The sequence below is a fragment of the Euprymna scolopes genome, chromosome 15 (genome assembly GCF_053919585.1).
Source record: "Euprymna scolopes isolate OS-2025 chromosome 15, ASM5391958v1, whole genome shotgun sequence".
In the NCBI taxonomy this organism is placed as follows: Eukaryota; Metazoa; Mollusca; class Cephalopoda; order Sepiida; family Sepiolidae; genus Euprymna; species Euprymna scolopes.
In genome coordinates this window covers 12082245-12103699 of record NC_136496.1, presented here as the reverse complement: position 1 = coordinate 12103699, position 21455 = coordinate 12082245, and the positions used below count along the sequence as shown (strand labels likewise).

At 35.3% G+C, this 21455-nt stretch overlaps 1 protein-coding gene across 4 annotated transcripts in view; it reads right to left on the bottom strand.

Moving 5' to 3' along the window:
- Positions 1-21455, bottom strand: part of LOC145293725 (proton channel OtopLc-like) — a 192274-nt gene that overhangs the window by 140215 nt on the left and 30604 nt on the right. Inside the window, exon 1 of one of the 4 annotated variants that reach the window (XM_080140172.1) lies at positions 13857-14124. The exons of the other annotated variants lie outside the window; for them this stretch is intronic. Coding sequence (XP_079996298.1) covers positions 13857-13894 — 38 coding nt within the window. The 5' untranslated portion in view covers positions 13895-14124. Of the gene's footprint in view, positions 1-13856; positions 14125-21455 lie in introns of those variants that run through there. 4 annotated transcript variants of the gene reach the window in all.

Sequence of the window (21455 nt, the reverse complement as noted above, 5' to 3'; positions counted from 1 at the left end):
GAGTTGTATATATGATTCAAGGAAACAGGGAATCTGTGAGGGATAATGATAAGAGTGAGATGAGTAAGGAAATCAGAACACGAGAGTTGATTGGCAAAAATAAAGAATTTCATGGATAAAGACAATCGTGAGTATGCAGAGACAATAAGTGCACAGTTTGATATCAGTGTGGGAACTGTACATACAATTATTCGCGAGAAACAAAAGATGCGGAAGATTTGCGCAAATGATCAGAGAAGATCAGAAAGAAATGTTGTCATGACAACAGAGAGATGGTCGAGCTGATCAATTGAGATCCCGCGGTTCTTGATGCTCTAGTAACCTTTGATGATAGTTGGATCTACTGCTAGGACCCAGAGACCAAGTGACAGAGTTCTACAATGGAAGCGTGCTGGCTTTTTCATAGACATTATCGTTTGCAATAGACTATTCTAACTTTTTATGCATTCCTTTCTTTATGCTCAATATCCGCCCTTTAACAGTTGAAGTCAAAGTAGAGTTTTTTTTTTAATTATTGCAAGCATATATGTTACATATGTTGTACGTCTAAGGAAGAAACAAAAGCACAACTATGAAAAAGTAAGTTATAGCTAAGTTATAAATAAACAACATAACTTTGAGCAGTTGCGTACGTGACTGAGGTCACACATTAGGAGATGTGTGCTTTGGATGATGACGTAAACGAACTGACAGGGCAAGACGTCTAGAAGATTAGATTGATAATTTTGAGTTTGGTAACAAAAGTGAGCAAACGTACTTAAAAGCCAGGAAGCGGGGCTGGAAGAAACAAGCACGTAGACACGTAATCCCGGTGAAGACCACGAGGATACTGAAATAAATTTATATTTTGTATAAAATAAAGTCATCCTTGTTTCTGGGGTTTTACAAAAGTAAAAAAAAAAACAGTTGTCTCAATCGGTAATGGTGTTGGCCATTGCATGTTTCATCACTGAACCCAGCAATGAAGACACAAAACTCCTGGATGAAGAAAAGGGAAAAGTCACACTTTCTTCTTCTCATTAAATATGATACCTTTATGTAAATACGAGCTTTAATAGATGCGCGTGTGATACCCTGTTATATAACAGATGGGCATTAAAACAGTTCCTCACCCTCCCTATAGTCCAGATCTTGTCTCCTGTGACTTTTGATTATTCCTTAAGCTGAAGGAAAAACTTAGAGGCTGTAGTTATGAGACAATTGAGGAGATGAAAGAGAGTGTGATGAGGGTCATTCATATGCTCACACAAGAGGACTGCCATGGGGTCTTCCAGAAGTTGTTGGAACGGTACAAGTGCATTGCAGCCGGAGGAGATTACTTTGCAGAGGCTTAAAGTTTCATATGTGTACTATCAATAAAAGTGTCCATACGAAAAAATAGTTTGGAAACTTATTTAAGACACCTCGTAAATAGGTAGGTAGGTAAGTAGGTAGGTAGGTAGGTAGGTAAAGATAGTTTAGTCGCCGGTGACCCGACCATGAGGCAGGTAGTACTGGGTTACATGGTACCAGTAGTACATGACATGACCTGACATAACTGGTTCCCCCACCAGACTTGTTTGGTGAGGAAGGCGGCTAGTCTCCCTGAAGGATTAAAAACAAGACCTTCCAAAGGGCGAATGAACTCTTTTTCTGGGTCAACGGCCAACTAGCACCGTGTATATTTGTGTGTGTGTGTGTGTATATGTGTATTGGGGTGGGGAGGGCTCCCGTAGAGGCTGTAGTTATGAGACAATTGAGGAAATGAAAAAGATTATGATGAGCGTCATTAACACACTCACACACCAAGGGTTCCTTGGAATGGTACAACATATGCATTGTAGCTGACAGAGATTAGATCGAAGGGGACTAGGATGTCATATGTGTACTATCAATAAAAGTGCCTATACGATAAAAGTCTGGAAACTTATTTAAGCCACCTTTTCACAAGTGATGATGATTAGCCAACGTAGTTTTCTAAAACGTTTTGACATGAATTATTGTCAATCCCTTTCGAGTTTTCATAATCTAACTTATGTAGCTTATAACTTATTTGATAATAAAGATAGTGATAACCCTATAAATGTTTTGTCCATGACGTTCCAAAATTTCGATTAGTGACTTCAAAATAACTTTTCTATAACAAGGATAGATAAAAATAAAAATTATCCACACTTTTTCTGACATTTCGTTATTTCTCCCCTCCCCCACTTTTTCAAAGTTGCTAACTGTGCTGCTTGTGTAGCCCGCGTGCCACATGTTTGACATGCTTGGTGTAAGTTATGTAGGATGCTATCAATATGTTTATGTAAGTCATCAATAACTAATCTTTTACCTTCAAGATAAATAGGGGTTATTTCTATAACATTATTTGAACAAACGAATGGCATACCTACCGCGTACATGAACAACATATTATTTATTTATATTATTGTTTCAAAAGTAATTTTACGTACTGTTATGTCAGTCAAATAAATGTACAAAATGAATAGGTTATCTATCTATATATATATAAGCGAAAATGTGTGTGTGTGTGTGTGTGTGTGTGTATGTGTGTGTGTGTGTGTGTGTGTGTGTGTGTGTGTGTGTGTGTGCGTTTTCGTGTATGCCCGCAAAAGGGTTTTTTCCTCGGCCTTCTCGCGGGGGTCGTTCTTTCTTAAAACTTTTTATATTGCGTCTAAATGATAATATCTACGAGGTAACAACGGGGGTCGTGTGTGTATTTAATTTGCCCGACTTTGAAAAACTAAATATTCAGCATTGTTGATCGCCACGTCTGGATTCGGCTTTTCGTATAATAACCCCCCCCCCAAAAAAAAACTGCTCCGCAGTCAATAAAATACTGCCCCGCAGTCAAAGTTGATCTCATTAAGTCGTCAAGTACGGGCATCTACCAATTCTTAATACTTAGATAAATTCAAACACGTTTCCTCTACTACTTGCTGGCCCAGTGGTTAGCGTCGCACGTTTTATTTTCACACTTTATTTTCCAACTCGCCCCAAGGCTTCGGGTTCAATCATTCCTACTTACCCACCAAAACTTTTTTTAACTCCCCCCCCGACACAAACACCCGGGCAACGTCCTTTGTTTTGATTTAACCAAAAGCACACCTCGCCCCCCCCCCGACACAAACACTCGGGCAAGAAGTCTTCGCTCATTCTTTTGTTTTGATTTACCCAAAACCACACATCGAAACACCCAGGCATCGCCGAGTACCCCCGCTAGGTTTTTAGTAAAAGAGAATTTAATGGTTTAAATATAACTAAAACAAATAGAGCGAAAAATGATATTTTTTATTAATGAAGTGGAATGGGGACGAAAATGTATGGTAACATTTAACGCTAAAACTTTCCTTTTACCAATGACAAGAAACCTCAAACATCGACTGCGATGACAAATAAGAGAGAGCTCATCGTTTAACCTCCTCGTCTTAACATTCATAGGCAACACAATTTGGAACAGATACATTGAAAACATTGCCAAAGCTGCTGCAAAGAATGTAGGCTCCCTCTACTGTGCTAAAAAACTACCACCACCGAGAGTATCCTGTAGCTCTACAAAGTCACCATTCGTTCATACATGGCGTATTGCTACCACATATGAGCTGGTGCATCTACGTTTCTCTCAGGATCCAAAAAGCGTATCCAACCTAATAGGCTCTGCACTATCAATCAAGCTCCAACCCCTGTCCCCTCGCCGCAATATTGCATCCCTATGCATGTTTTACAAGTACTTTAATGAAGTGTGTTCTGGTGAACTCGTAGCACTTGCTCCCCCTCGACGTAAATATCACTGATCTAACCTAAGAAGCAGCAAAATTTCCCTCTTCAATATAAATGTGTCTGGAATATGGAAAGCCTTCTATTCTAATAGTTGTTTTTTCTTCAAACTGCTAGACTTTTGAATTCCCGTTTCTTACTTCCCTGAATATTAACACGTTAAAATTTAAATGAATTGTGAATAGAAATATTGATGCTCACCTCTCTACATAGTGCCACTTGTTCTAAATTATTTTCTCTTATATCCGTGACAATATCCCTTGTTTGGGATGAAAAAAGAGTAAAAAAAAATGTAATTTTTGCTTTTTGAATCAGATTGAAAAGTACTCCCATTTTACAAAAGAAGCAAATCACTTTTCTATTGCAACAAAACATGGTAAAATAAAATAGAAAATCAGCTATGTAGAATCAAATATCGAGTTGTGAGATACTGTACTATTTAGGTCTAATTTGAAAAATCCAACTTTATTTTATCAATTAATAGATAATCTAAAGTATTCTCTAACATCGTAAGAAACATTATTTTTCTTATGCATCCCATTTATTCAGCCAAAATGTCATATAACGACCGAGTACACCAGATATTAGGATCGATGAGGGTTGGTCGTCTACATAATTTGTTCGCGGGCGTACGTGCATACGGATGTCAACTGGGACAATGCTTTGATGCATTTTAGTTGAATGATCTCGTGTCAAACTGAATCACATGCGAAAAGGAAGTAGTGAACGCTACTCACATTTAAAATACACGTATTGGCTAAAAAAAAAAAAAAAAAACATATTTGATTAAGTATAAAGTACCCCCCATGCAACTTTTTTTATTATCTATTTTTTTAAAATTATTATTGACTTTTCACCCCAAACAAGGCAAAGTTCCATTTTGATGTAGAGAGCTACTATCTGAGACATAATTTGCAGAGGTACTATGTAGGGAGTTGAGCAGCAAGATATCTGTTTACATTACACTTGAACTTCTGCATGTCAGTAAAGTCAAGGAAGCAAGAACCCGGAAGGCTATTCCAGAGTCTAGCAATCCTAGGGAAGAACCTATTAGAGTAAAAGGCTTTCTTACATCTGGGGATTTCTACTATGTAGGGGTTGGATTTTGTTACTTGTCGGATTTTTCGGGAGTATTTACGTCGAGAGGGTAAAGTTCGTCGGAGCACCTATAATTGAGTAGTTGTAGTTCGTCGGAGCACCTACTATAAAAATACCTGTAAAACAGACAGAGAGATAGTAATTGTCTGTATTTTTTAGATGAAGTGTTTTCATTAATTGAGATTATCGGACTGACTTCCTAATCTTGGTTGTTATTGTCACAACGTTTCGGCCGTTTTGCCCTCCGTCAGGTGTTTTGTATCGAACTGGGGAACCGTTTGTTAGGAGTCTCGAACCCAACCCTTTATTATTATTACGGGGGTACCGTGTTTGGACTCAAGGTAGGCTTTGGGACATAGTTGCTGATTCTCTGTTTTGAATGTTACTTTCTCACTGCCTTCGTTCAGGATTGAACTCAGCACCTTTAGGTAACTGTAAACTTTGATACAACGTCTAGGACCACTCGGCCATATGTCACAATTCTTAATTGGTTTTTGTTAATGTTAAACCTATGTTGTTATTCAAGGTTTTTTCTCTCTATCAGAGGTGTCCAAATTGCATTCAGCTCTATGCTTGGTTTGCTCAGTAGGTTGTTATGTCCGAGCATGTGAGCTGTTTCTTTAAGTTTTCTCACTTTCCAGTGGGTCTCTCTGTTTATTATTTTTACTTCATCCCATAGGGGGCGATGGTCCCCCCCCCTCTCCATCCAGACATGGTTGGCTATACCCGATTTTCCGTCTCCCCTTTAGTTACCGCTTTTCGGCGTTCTTCCACCCTTACTTTAAGGGGGCGGCATGTTTCACCCTTGTAAACCTTTCTGCAACTGCATGGGATGGAGTATATGCAGTTCTTGGTCATGTTCTCCACCATGCGGGGCTTCACTCGTACCAAGTGCCGTCTGAGTGTTGACTCAAGAGGAAGACAGGGTGAGAATCCAATCAGATCTGGATAAATCGTACAGACAAGAATATGAGAAGGTCAAAGGACGCCAAATCAAGAAGCTCACAAAGCTCAAAGACCAGAGGAATGTAACATCAAAACACCACTCACCTGTGAAAGCGGTCATCAACCTCAGCAGCCGCCAACTGAGTCACTCAGAGGAAGCAGTACTAAATCTCAACTTCGCAACAACAACCAAACGCGTTCCATTCTTAGATATCATAACACACATGGAAGATATAGCCTTGAGAATCCCATCGACCCAAGGTGATGAAATAAGATGGAAAGTGAGACAAGTACTCGAGAAAGCCAAGCCTCCTAAATCAAACATCTCGCGGGAAGATAGGCTGGCTATAAGAACCCTACAGAGTGACAGCAGTATAATAATTCTGCCAGCAGAAAGATTTACAAGGGTGAAACATTAAAAAAAATTATGAGCGAGAGTTGAACCTGCAGACCAAGGATGCATAAAAAAAAAACAAAAAAACAAAAAACGTAAATTTTCAAGTCTTATAAAATTCTTTACAGTTAATGAAAAAGATTAAGAAATTTACGTGCGGAGTTAGAACCTACAGACCATGTCATGCAAAAAAAAAAAAGAAAAAAAAAAGAAAAAAGAAAAATTCAAAAGAATACTCTATCAATTTACCCACAATAGAATTTTCACGGTCCGTTGTTCTATCATTGTTGCTAAGCAACGACATAGAAAAAATGGCTTTATCGATGATAGATAAATTAAAATTATTATTATTATCGATTATCGGTAATTATCGGGGGTATTCTGAGACAAAACTTAAATAAGATGACACCCAGACTCATACACTAAAGTTCTGTAAATTTTAAAGAAAATCTTTTCAGCTGTTTCGGAGTCTATAAGGAACGAACTCACGCACACAAAGTTGCATTTATATAATTGTAGATTATATATATATATATTAGTAGTTCAGCTTGGCTTAGCCCGTGTCCTATGTACTGTTCATAACATTATGTGCATATGTATATATATATATATTAAAAACTTTGACTAATGTCCAGGTAACCTACATCTAAAATTTCAAGTGTTTAGACCAAAAATTGGCTTAGGAGTTTTGTAGAGTCTGCAAAGGTCAACTCTTTCAACGTTGACTTCTGGGCAGCCAAATTTTCGCTCAAAAACTCATTAAAAAGCTTGCTGCATGTCTGAATACCCTTTATGTAAATTTCAAATGTTCAGACTCAAAATGGGCGTAATAGTTTGATAGATACGGCAAAGGTAAAATCTTTTGAACTTTGACCCCTTAGCAGCTAAATTTTCGGCCGATTTAAAAGCTTGCACTATTTCTGAATACACTTTATCCAAAATTTAAAATGTTTAGATAAAAAATTGTCTGAGTAATTTGGTAGAGGTCAAATTTGTTTAACTTTAACCCCAATTTTTACCCCTTAACATTTATTGTTTTGGGCTCAAATCAAATTAAAAGTTTGATTCATGTCCAAGTAACCTTCATCTAAATTTTCAAGTGTTAAGACACCAAATTGGCGGAAGAGTTTGGTAGAGTTTTCAAAATCGTTGAACTTTGACCCCCCTTGACAGCCAAATTTATGGTCGAAAACCGATTAAAAAGATTTTCTCAAATCTCAATAGCACATGTCAAATCTTGAGTCTGTAGACTGAAAATTGACAGAGTAGTTTGGTAGGGAAATGTACGCACAGACACACACATGTTCCCTGTGAATGTTAGGTCGAGGAGTTTAAAGGAAGTACTTTCAGGTAATGTTTTTTGGCCATTGCTATTGGTGGCAGAGAAGGTTCTTGAAATTATTGAAGGAAACAAGCTTACTCTTGGCTGCATTGAATGTGACCATTCTTTTTGTCCCCATTCCACTACAGATTGTTTCTTGTGTTTCTGACATTTCCTTAAATATGTGTTCATTTGTTTTCCTCTCGTGCCTGTTATAGAGCATGGTGTCATCAGAAAACATACCCATCACAAAGACAATTTTATCAGGGCGGTCATTTATGAATATTAGAAACATTAAAAGTCCAAGGATAGGCTCCTGAGGTTCCTGCATTTATATCAAATTGTTTAGATGTACGACCGTCGAGGCTAACTTGGATTCTTCTCTTACTTAAGAAGGATTTTATTTCAATTATACCGTAAGATCTGATTTTCCTGAGAAGACCATCGTGTTATACCCTGTCAAAAGCCTTAGATATATCAAGGGCTACCGCTCTACCATCCTCTGCTTTATACAGTAAATGAAGTGTACGTTCAGAGATTACAGTTACTGTCAACAAATGGATGAAATGCATCAGAAACTTCGACAACAACACCCAGCATTAGTCAACAGAAAAGGCTTAATTCTCCTCCACGACAATGCCTGACGACACGTTGCTAAACCGATTCTGCAGAAGTTGGACAAATTTGGGTTCGAAACTCTGCCTCATCCGCCATACTCCTCAGACGTTTTACTTACCGACTACCACATTTTCAAGCATCTCGACAATTTTCTGCGTAAGAAATGCCTAAAATACTTAAACGATATCAAAAACACCTTCAGCGATTTTATCGCCACCAGAACGCAAGATTTTTACGTTACTGGCATAAATACATTTGTTTTGCGTTGGCAAAAGTGTGTTGATTCTGATGGTGCTTATTTCGATCAATAAATTTTTGTTTCAGCCAAGATATATTCATCTGAATTTAAAATTTAAAAATCGCAAGAACTTTCTTGTCAACCTGATATAAACAATTCCGGGTGTTCAAAATCTCACAATGGCGATAACCAAAACGAAAGAAGAAAGAAGAAAAAAAAAAAAAAAAAAAGAAGAAGAAGAAAAAAAAAGAGAATATAATCTTTTTGTCAAAGGTAATTCAAATAATCGCATTTTTCTATCTTCTCTAACCCAATTATCAATTGTCGAGATAACAACATAGAAATCGTCCGAATTTCGTTGCCAATTCAAATCACATTAATCCAGCAATAACAATTGGGATAAAGATTTATTCATAAAAAAAGTAATTACACATTTTTTTAAAAAAATAAATTAGGCCATCAAAACGTGCGGAGGGTCGGAGTGGGTTTTACTTAATTCAATCCATGCTGAACCATTCGTTCAAGCACCATTTGTGTCACTCTTCCTCCCTTTAGCTTCAGCAGTCACCAAAATACCGCATTTACTCAATATCTGACCCTCCTTAAAATATCCCCCAAATTTACGAACTAGCAGTTCATCCCCCGCTTTGTGCATATGTATTATTAAAGTATATTATATTAAAAAGTTTGACTCGTGTCCAGGTAACCTACATCTAAAATGTCAAGTGTTTAGACCCAAAATTGGCGGAGAACTTTGGTAGAGTCTTCAAAGGTCAACTTTTTCAACTGTGACCTCTCAACAGCCAAATTTTCGCCCAAAAATTGATTTAAAAGCTTGCTGCATGTCTGAATACACTTTATGTAAAATTTCAAATGTTTAGACCAAAAATTGGCTAAGATGTAATTTTTTTTAAACTTTGACCTCAATTTTGACCCCTTAATATTTATTGTTTTGGGCTCAAATCAAGTCAAAAAGCTTGATCCATGTACAAGGAACCTACATCGTAAATTTCAAATGTTTAGACCAAAGATTGGCGGAGGAGTTTGGCAGAGTTTTCAAAGGTCAAATCGTTGAACTTTGACCCATTGACAGCAAATTTCTGGTCGAAAACGGATTAAAAAAATTTTTCCCAAATCTTAATACCCACTGAAAATTGGCAGAGTAATTTCGTAGAGAAATGTACACACACAGATAGACACACAGGCTATTTCACTTTTATAGGTATCGAGGAGATCAGCCCAGCTTTGCTCGGGCCCTATGTACTTTTCATATATATATTTAAAAGTTTGACTCATGTCCAGGTAACCTACATCTAAAATTTCAAGTGTTTAGACCAAAAATTGGCGGAGAACTTTGGTAGAGTCTGCAAAGGTCAACTCTTTCAACTTTGACCTCTTGCCAGGCAAAATTTCGCCCAAAAACTGATTAAAAAGCTTACTGCATGTCTGAATATCCTTTATGTAAAATTTCAAATGTTTACACCCAAAATTGGCTGAATAGTTTGCTAGAGACCGCAAAGTTGAAATCTTTTGAACTTTGATCCCTCAGCAGCTCAAATTTTCGGCCAAATCGAATTAAAAAGCTTGCACTGTCTTTTATGCAAAATTTCAAATGTTTAGACCAGAAATTGGTAGAGACTGCAGAGGTCAATTTTTTTTTTTTAACTTTGACCTCAATTTAGACCCCTTAACATTTATATTTTGGAGCTCAAGTAATATTTAATGGCAAGAAAAAAAAATGGGAATGAGGTGGATCAACATAGAATTTGTCTCTATTTCATTACAAATTCAATTTATATTAACCCAGCAATAACAATTGTGATAAATATTTATTAATAAAAATGTAATTACACGTTTTTTTTTCTGTTTTTTATTTTAAAATAAATTATGCAATCAAAATGTACGGAGTGATGGAGTCGGTTGATATTTTATACACATCGTAACCTAACAAGATCAATGCTGCTTCATTCGTCCAAACACTGCTCCTTCCATTCTTTCTCTATTCACTTTTACGGCAACAATAAAAAAATACCACATTTACTCTATGTGTCACTCTACTTAAAATATCCCAAATAATTTTTAACAATTTTATTTACGAATATTTATAAGGTATCTGACCTTCGGGATAAAATCCAAATGTAGCACACAATGATTTTTTTTTTCATAACCATATTTTATCGAATAATTTCTAATAATCAAACAATTTTAAAATATTTCCACGCACGCATGCACAGAATCATCATATTTTAAAAAACGTTTGCAATTCTTTAAGTATGTTTAGCTCCATGATGTGAATGCGGTATTATGGTGAATAGTGTTGACTACTAGTAATCTCAAGTTTCGTAGACAAATAGAAAAACCCTTACCCCCCCCCAAGTTTGGTCATTTCATTTTGTATTCTTTAATGTATTCATTATCACTATGCATTTTAATTTGATGCACAATAAGCTAAATATATAAGATCATAGTGTAGTATCTGTTCTGATGCTACGCTTAAGTTAATTTGTCCTTAGTTAATGTAGGAGAAACCCTTCTACATAAAGGGAAATTTGTATTTTTGCAATTGCTGGTTTTCCTCCACATCAAAAACGACCTTGTGTCACATTTTGTTTTCGTGGGAAAGCGAATTTAATATCATGCACAATATATTGAAACATGATGGGGGAGGGTGAAAAACAACAAAAGAAATACTCAAGAAATAATAAAAAAACAAACAAAAGAAATCACATAAATGAGGGCCGGGTTAGTAATAGTCCCCCTTTTTTTACTCATATCTACCTCAAACAGGTCATATTGCCACTTGGACTTAAGGTGTTACTGTTAAAGACCATGTCTAATGAGGAATATATGAGGAGCTAAGCGAGATGTTAGCTCACATTATATTTAAATTTTCTGCGTGTTAGTACCGTCATGGAAGTCCTTCTCAACATTTCTAAGAATAAACAGTGCACGGTTTCCCAATGTACGGAAAATCGAAAAACAAAAGTTGATCTCCAACAGGGAGTGGAATTTAAGTGGAAGGGAAATTAAATAGAGACGGTGTCCTTCTAAGATAAAAACAATTAAGAAGGTACAGAATATATGTACGCATCTTAGAGAGCCTTCATTACAAAAATAAATAAATAAATAAATAAATAATAATAATAATAATAATAATAATGATAATAATAACAATAATAATAATAATAATAATAATAATAATAATAATAAACAAGGACAGGCTACCTTAATCCAGAACCTCCTACACCAGGCAAGTGACAATAGGGGTATATGCGTAGAATATAGTATGCATATTCAAACGAAGTGATGCTAACATACACGTCCACAAATATGTTAAATAAAAAAAACAGAAATACAAAAGAAAACGCAACACTGAATGTTAAAAAATAAGCCAAGGGGAAAAGGTAACTAATGAGTTTTGCATTGTCTGCCTAGTTCCAATCTCTGTCGCATCGCCGCAGTATTACATCTCTGTGCTTTTACAAATACTTCCAATGAACTTACATCACTTGTATCCATTCAACATTTCTTAGAATAAACCGTGTACTGTTTCCCGATATACGCAAAATAAATAAATAAAATGAAAAAAAAAAAAAAAAAAATAGGGTCGATCTCTTAATGGGAGTGAAATTTAAATGGAAAGGAAATTAAATGGCATCCTTCTAAGATAAAAACAATTTAGAAGGAGGCAAGTACATAAAAAATGTACGCAGTCGGCATTTAGAAAATCTTTTTTTTTTAATTTTTTCACTTTATTATTATTATTATTATTATTATTATTATTATTATTATTAACAAAAACAACAACAACAACAACTACTACTACTACTACTACTACTACTACTACTATTATTATTATTATTATTTTTTGTATGCTATTTTTTGTGCCACGCTTACATCTTTTTTCTTCCGAGTGACTGTTGGTTAATTGTTATGACCTTCCATTTCTTGTAATAAATAATTTTACAAAGAATTCTTCATAAGTTTTGGTTTCGATACAAGCTGAGGCATAAAAGTCATATCGATATATATATTTTTTATTATTTTTGAAATCAGAACTTTATAAAATACTTGCCTGGGTGCCCGGCGTTGTCCGGGTGTTTGGAGGTGTGTGTTGAGCAAGAAAAAAAAAGACAGGAGGAGGAAAAGAACGTGAAAAAGAAAACAAAAAAAAAACAATGTGACGTCTTTGCTGTTGCGTCCATAACCAAACCGGAAGTGGTGAAAGTTTAAATTAAGGCTAGTCATTCGAAAAGAGGGGATGACTTTCGAAAATATCGGCGAAGAAAGCGACCCATCCTTGCAGCAAAGTGCCCAGTTGAGGGTGAAGGAATTAATGTTTTTAGCCAATGTTTTGATATTTGCCGATCTCGTGAAAATCCGTCGCCCCTGTCGAAAGTTTTAGGCATACATACATACATACATACATACATACATACATACATACATACATACATTTAAACAGGCAGGTGAGATTTATATTATAGATAAGAATCGATAGAAAATAGACTCCATAATAATATATACGAAATCTGAATAAATTAAAATATCATATTTAAGCGTATTTTACGACCGGGCTTCCCTTCTAGCTTAGAAAAATACTTTTGCAGTTTTAACAAAAGGGCTACAATAATATCAGACCTTTTCTCGACGTTAAAAAATGACCCTGGTGTCTAACTCTGTCCCGTGGGGAGGCATTGTAAATAGGTACAATAATATCAGAGCGTCTCCATTTACGTTTAACATCCACAGAATGCCAACGACAATATATTACATATGAAAGAGTCCGCTGTGGAATTTCCAGTAACAACAACAACAACGACAACAGCAACAACAATAGTAGTCCATTACGTTACACTGGTTGTCCCCGTATAAATCTGACCTCTGTCACAATAGTCCATTACGTTACACTGGCTGTCCCCGTATAAATCTGACCCCTATCACAGTAGTCCATTACGTTTCACTGGTTGTCCCCGTATAAATCTGACCCCTGTCACAGTAGTCCATTGCGTTACACCGGTTTCCTCATTATAAATCTGACCCACATCACAGTAACTCATTATTTTATACAGATTGCCCCCTCATAAATCTGACTTTTCTCACAGTAGTCTATTATATTATACGGGTTGCCCCCTTATATATCTATATCTGACACCTATCACAGTAATCCATTACGTTACATATGTTGTCCCCGTATAAATCTAACCCCTATCACAGTAGCCCACTTCGTTTCAGTGGCAATATGTTTTGTTGAGGCGAAGAAACGTTTAATATATATATATATATATATATATATATATATATATATATATATATATATATATATATAGTGAAATAATTATTTTTGCAGTTCGATATTTTTGTAACCGAATTTTTTGTTTTGTTTTGTTATTTTTGTTGGGCGAATGAAACCAGTCGAGTTTGAAAATATCATAGCTAAAAATCGAAAGGCGACATTAAAAAAAAAAAAAAAAGAAGCTCACCTCGACAGACCCAGACGGATCTTCCGTCTCGAGCTCATCTTGTAATATGGTCCCTTAAAAGACGGATTGTTTTTAAGGCAGAGCAAAGAAGGGTTTTTTCGGTCTCATGCCTTCTCGGTTTGGTTTCCTTTTTCGAAACGACTCTGACAGCTGACGAACGAAACGTTAAAATCTGTTGTATGTATTTTTTTTTATTCACGCTAATAGAAACTTGTCGTGAAGGGTCACGTGACATTACGTATCAGTGCGGAAAGCCAGAGTAAAAAAAAAAAAAGCAAGAGAATATACGAGATGGAGAACGCAAGTTACGTAAAGAAAAAGAAATGTTGAAAAGAAAGGGAAAAAGAAGAAAAAGAAAAAAAAACAACAACTAAAGTAAAAGAAAGGAAAAACAGAAAACAAAGGAAATATAAAGGTTTCATTGGTTGATTGGTTAAAGTATTTTACGGCATGTCAACCGGCGTTTAGTCATTTTATGGCAATCATTAAATATCGCGCCCGTCAAACAAGATGGCTGCCTGATTTCGGGTTTTATTTAAAAACAAAACTGAGTGAACCTGAAACGAAATACGAAACTAATACCAGCATAAAAAACCCTGAGATTATATAAAGTATAGTTTTGCATAATTCTTTACAAAAATATTTTATTTTAATAATTTAAGTTTGTCAGAGGTTTCAAATAATTTAATTGAAATATAAAAATAGTTAAAAAATGTAATTATCTCACAGGTTTTAGAAATTAATTTATGTATAAATATATTTCTTTCACAAATTTATATGAGGTAAAATCTTGCGTAATCATTTAGAAAACTATTTTATTTTCAAGATTGAAACAAATTAATTGAAGTAATTCAGTCTTTACTTTGTTTCAGATTCACACAGTGTTTGGTTTTACATAAAACCCAATATCAGATTTGATGGACGCCATATTTAACGATTATCCATTTTATGCGGAAACATTTGTTTTGTTTCGTAGATAATCATCCATAGTCTGCGTTTTGTCTTGAGAGACAATGGATGCCCTCTGTAAATTTGACTCTGTGCGTTGTTATTGTGAAGCAAGAGCTGCTTATTCTCTTACCACTCTTCTCCTGAATTGGCAAGCTGGAAGAAATCCGGTAATAACGGCGAAATAAGCAGAGAATACATACAGTGGCTGTTATTCTTAAATGGTTACCCATTTTATTACTAACGAGGGTTAACGTCTCTTAACTTTTGTGATCTAACAGGAATTGGTGTGTCAACGTGATTATACTTTATATTATTATTATTATTATTATTATTATTATTATTATTATTATTATTTTGTAATCAAACAGTATATAAACGATAATTTTTATATTACTATATTTTTATATACATTTATATAATCATGAGAACGTGGTGCAATGGGGAAAACGGTGGCTAGTTAATTTTAATACATTGAAAACCAAAATTCTCTCTTTTCATCATAATCATCTCTAACCCATAATCGGTCTACCCCCACTCCCTAACTGAAATAAATGACCCTCGTCTTGGGAAACTCCATGTCTTGACAACGCATGCATCAAATCTATTAACAAGATCGCTGGAAAATAGTTGGATCACTCTACCGTTCCAGCAGGTATTTCAATGCCGATGAAATCCTCTATCTGTCTAAGAACCAGGTACGCCCTAAAATGGAGTATTGTTGTCACATCTGGACAGGAGTTGCTCGGTGCGCCCTATCCTGCTTTGATAGAGTTCAAAACCGGCTTCAAAACCTAGTAGGTGATGCCCCTTTCTATTCCATGCAATCCTTTTTCCCACAGAAGAGACGTTGCGTGCCTATTTCTGCTCTATCGTTATTTTCATGGCAAATGCTCGACTGAACTCCAATCTATCGTTGCTGCTTACTAAGCTTTCATAAAAACACTCGACTGGCTACAACCACTATATGCGATTTCCTATACTCTCTATTTGTACTTAAATCTACATGCAGATTCCAAAAAGCTTCTTTCCCAGAACTGCACTCTTGTGGAACACTGTTCTGTTGACCTGCTTCCCGGTTGAATACAAATGTTAGGTAATAGACAGGCAACGCCAGGTAGAAGCATTTAGTTGTCTGTTATCTATCTATCTATCTATCTATCTATCTATCTAGCGAAGTAAAAAATAGATATTTGAATGGTGGCATGTTTTGACAAGTATCAAACTCTGTAACCGGTCACTTTGCACCAGAAGTATAGAGCGAGGACCGGACGTGATTTGTCAGGTGCTCCGGTTTGAGTAAACTAAGTTAAGCTTAGTTGAGTTGGATCCGAAACGCCAAACAAGCAAGATGGGTTAAGAAGGTCTCCCCATAATGGAGGTGCCGGTCTCAAATAGAGAACCCACGAGCCAAAGATCATCGGTCAGTCCATTTCTGCTGACGGGATGCCTGGGAGTGAATAAACCATATCATAAAAACACACAATGTCTTGGGTCCATGTCTCGAAACGTTTTTGTTACAGCAGGTTCCGATTCCTACAAAGACTGTTCGTAGATCCTCCAGAAGCAGACAGCAGCAGCCAGCAGCAGACAGGTATGTCGTCATGTGTATGTGTATTATATGTTTGACACACACACACACACTCACTCACTCACAATTACTAGACGAGTCAGGGGCCGTTAAGTAAATGAACATTAAGGAATCTGAGGGCAATAAGTAGTTAGATAACACAGATAAGATCAAGAACAATTCACAACACAACATGATAGTCTTCAAATCCAATGTAAACAAGTTCTTGTTGAGCTGTCCCCATAAATAATTAAATTCCACCCAATTTACACTATTAACGATTACTACACTAACATTTTACATTCATTAACTCTTATCTTCGAGTATTCTTCAGGCCTTGATACTTGGTGACTCCCAAGTTTAAAAAATAACTCATGGCTTCGGATCTTTGTAGAGTGGACCTTGGATTAGTGGTAATGAATGGGGTAACGCAATACTCCACATAGAGTTATGGTGGCTGATAGGGTTAGGAAGTGCATGGCCATCGATACTTTAAATAAGAAGTAAACAAAATGTGGGAAAGCAAAAAAAGAGATAAGTAAACAGTTCAAAAACAAAACACAAAGAAAACACGAGTAAAAAAAAAAAAAGAAAAGATAAAAAACTAAGCAAAGAAAAAAAAGTTGATAAAGTTGTAGAATACGGTTGAAACCTAAGGTTTTAAATAAAAATAAACAAATAGGAAAAAAAAACAAAAAAAAACAAATGATATAAAAACAAAGCATGTAAAAAAAATCTAAAAGATAAGAAAATGAAATAGAAATAAATAAAAAAAAAAGGAAATAAAGGTGGGAGTTTTTTTTTTTTTTTTTAATTAAAAACAGAATGAAAACTGAATAAAAAAAATGAAAGACAAAAAAATAAAGTCGTAAGAATCCATGTAGTGCAAGAAGGACAATATTTTAAAAAAATAAAAAAAGAAATAAAGAATGTGATTAAAAAAATTATGGGGAAACAAAGAATGGCAAATAAAAACACGAAAGGTTTTTAAAGGTTTTTAAAGTTTTTTAAAGGGTTTTAAAGGTTTGGAAAGAAAGAAAGACGAGGATAGGAGAAAAAGTCGAACAACTGATAGGGTTTTGTAGTTCGGTAGGCATTCAAATTGATAGAAAGGTCTGAGAAAGACGAATGCTATATATATATATATATATATATATATATATATATATATATATATATATATATATATATATATATATATATATAAGGGTGAAAGATTAATAATTGTGAAATTATTGATCAATCACTAATTGTGACCCTGTCTATTACACTCTATAATATATATATATATATATATATATATATATATATATATATATATATATATATATATATATATATTATTATTATTATTAAATCTAGCTAAAATTTGCAGTTTTTGAAAAAATTACAAGTGCGGACTTTCTTTTTGCCGGTACTATATATATATATATATATATATATATATATATATATATATATATATATATAGAACCGGTACTATATATATATACTAGCGGGGGTACCCGGCGTTGCCCGAGTGTTTGTTTCTGGGACGGGGGGAGGAGTTTTAAAAAATGTTATGGTAGGTAAGTAGGAAGGATCAAACCCGGAGTCATGAGTAAAAGTAGGAAAATAAAGTGTGAAAAAAAAAACAAAAAAAAAACATCTACAACGTTAACAGTTCGGCCACCAAGAAAAGTCCATTCCAGTTGTTTAGGAAAAAAAAAAAAAAACGACTACGGTAGGTCGGCGCGAACGTGAAAATATAATGTGAATTGTCCAGCACGCTAACCACTACGCCACAGAGCACTGCAGCTTAGTTTAGTGATTTTAAATAACTTCACATGAAAGAACTACGAAGCCAAACCGGTGTTCTCTTCTCAACTGTTCCTTGTGAACGATCCCCAAACGGTGTTAAGTGGTGGCAGGGGGAGGAGGAATTTATTAGAGAGAAAATATTTTACCACTTCCATTGATCTTAACCGATTTTGGCCGTGACTTCTCAGCAGAAAAAGTATAGAAATCTAAGATTATCGAGGAATTTGAGAAATAATAAGCCTATAACACACCTCAGATATTGTTCTGCCGTTTGTGCATATTATATTTGCATGAAATATCTTGATTTTAAATCCTATTAATGTCAAAATCAGACGGGAAAAAATGAGTTCATTTTATTTATATAATAATATATATACATATATATATATATATATATAGTACCGGCAAAAAGAAAGTCCGCACTTGTAATTTTTTCAAAAACTGCAAATTTTAGCTAGATTTAATGTAAGTGTTTAAACAACCTCTACCTCATTTGATTCGCCTTTTATTCCTCTATAATTTTACCTGTTCATATTTGACTTTTAAATGAAATATTCTAGTGTTCACGTCAATTTAAAAAAGGATAACCTCAAATTGAGGAGGCAAAAAGAAAGTCCGCACCAACAAATTCGCTTAAAGCCAGCTAATAATATCGCCCCATAATCAGTTTAAAATATCCACCAATAGGCAACAAATCATCTCTAATCGTAATTGTTGTTGTTCCAGGTTATACAACGTAACATTTAGTCCATATGCCATGACTTTCTCTTAGTGATCGTCAGGAGCTCATTAATCTCTACCTTTCTGGTTTATCCAATCGAGAAATCGGCCGCAGATTGAAATGTAATGAGAAAACGGTACGAAAGACTGTTCAAAAGCACCATAACACCTGCAGCGTTCGTGATGCCCCTAAATCTAGTCGTACTATAGTTACTTCTAACAGGGAAGACAATGCTATCAAGATCCGCAGCTTAAGAAACAGATTTGAAACGGCTCCCTAAATCCAACAATAGTGCAATCTTGTTAAAAAGTGCTCTCTTTCTACTGCCAAGAACAGATTAAAGGAATTTAATTTGCGAGTATATGTTGCAAGACGCAAGCCAATGATTTCTGTGAAGAACAGAAAGCGCCGTCTGGACTTCGTCAGATGCACTGAAAATCATGACTGTTCATATTGGTCAAACGTGCTTTTTAGCGATGAAAGCAAGTTCAGTAGGCTAGGCAGTGATGGTAGACAGTACGTCCGTCGGAGGAAAGACGAAGAATTTAATCCTAGGTGCTCAGTTTCAACGATGTAAGGTGGTGGAGGTTCAGTTTTGGTGTGGGGGTATTATTAGTACCAATGGTTCAGAGCTTATAGTTCGCTTGCAAGGTCGAATTAATTCAACCAAGCACATTAATATGTTGACTGAGCATTTTCTACCCTACTTTGGTCGGAATTTGGATGATAATCCCATTTTCATGAAGAATAATGCTCCCATTCACATAGCTAGCAATGTCAAGAGGTTCCGTGTTTGGATTGGCCTGCACAATCTCCAGATCTCAATCCTATCGAAAACGTATGGCATTACATCAAGTAACAGCTACACAATGATAAAATATCAAATTTGGAAGACCTTTGGACAAAAATTAAAGAAAAGTGGGATGCCCTTTCCCCCGAGTATTGCTGCAGTCTAATTCAAGGAATTTCCAAAAGATTGCAAGCTGTCAAATTGCAGAAGGGCTTAATATTAACTAGTTCATTGTGTTCCTGTTGTATTTGTGTTGCATTAATGTCTTAAAATTACATTTTTAAATAACAATTTTCCATTGTGAAGACTTTCTTTTTGCCTCCTCAATTTGAAGTTATTTTTTTAAAATTGACGTGAACACTAGAATATTTCAATTAAAAGTCAAATATAAAGAGGTAAAATTATAGAGGAATAAAAGGCCTATCAAATAAGGTATATGTTGTTTAAATAGTTACATTAAATTTAGCTTAAATCTGCAATTTTGAAAAAATTACAAGTGCGGACTTTCTTTTTACCGGTACTATATATATACAGATTATATATATATATATATATATATATATATATATATATATATATATATATATATATATAATCTGTATATATATAATCTGTAGTAATAAGTAAGTGATGTATAGTGATGAGTAGTAAGATTGTACACCTAAAAATAAGAATAGATTTAAAGCTCACCAAATTCATATGAAAATTGACTGCAAAAGCCATAGCGTAACAGATAAAGTACTTGTACAATTCAGTCTTAAATTATACCCATCGTGTTCAATCCTCAGTGCGGGCTATGCTTAAAATACAATTTTGAATTACTTAGAACTTCTTGGCTGAAGGAAGGAGAGCATGTTAACCTTGTGAATTAAATAAAATGTTTCGTTCGAAATTCTGTGCGGATTCCAGAGTTCGATCGAAAGATTCCCAAGTTCGATAGAAAGATTCCCGACCTTGACAGAAAGATTCCCGAGTTCGATAGAAAGATTCCCGACCTTGACAGAAAGATTCCCGAGTTCGATAGAAAGATTCCCGACCTTGACAGAAAGATTCCCGAGTTCGATAGAAAGATTCCCGACCTTGACAGAAAGATTCCCGAGTTCGATAGAAAGATTCCCGACCTTGACAGAAAGATTCCCGAGTTCGATAGAAAGATTCCCGACCTTGACAGAAAGATTCCCAAGTTCGATAGAAAGATTCCCGACCTTGACAGAAAGATTCCCGAGTTCGATAGAAAGATTCCCGACCTTGACAGAAAGATTCCCGAGTTCGATAGAAAGATTCCCGACCTTGACAGAAAGATTCCCGAGTTCAACATGATGCACATAAATTTTTAGATGAGGCTTACTACTTCATGCTAGTTGTATGATTTGAACTAGTTTTTTCACTTTTAAGTGTTATTTTAACGTTTCAGTCGATGTAACCTCCAAACTACTTCAAGTGTATCTTGTCGAACTCGGGAATCTTTCTGTCAAACTCAGGAATCTGCACGAAATTTCGAACGGAAACCCTTTATTGAATATACGGAGGTTGTACCAGCCATGACTGGGTAGAAGTCCTGAATAATTCGCAATTGCATTTTTGCATATCGCCTGCACTGGGAATTGAACCTTCAACATTCTGAAAAGTGTAACTTATAACTGAATTTCAGCAATTAATTTATTTGAGGTTGTGAAAATAACACTTAGATGAGAACAGCAGGTTGAATAATTCAAGTAATGCAAACAAAAACGTCAACAACAACAAAAACAGAAAACAAAATGGCGTCCT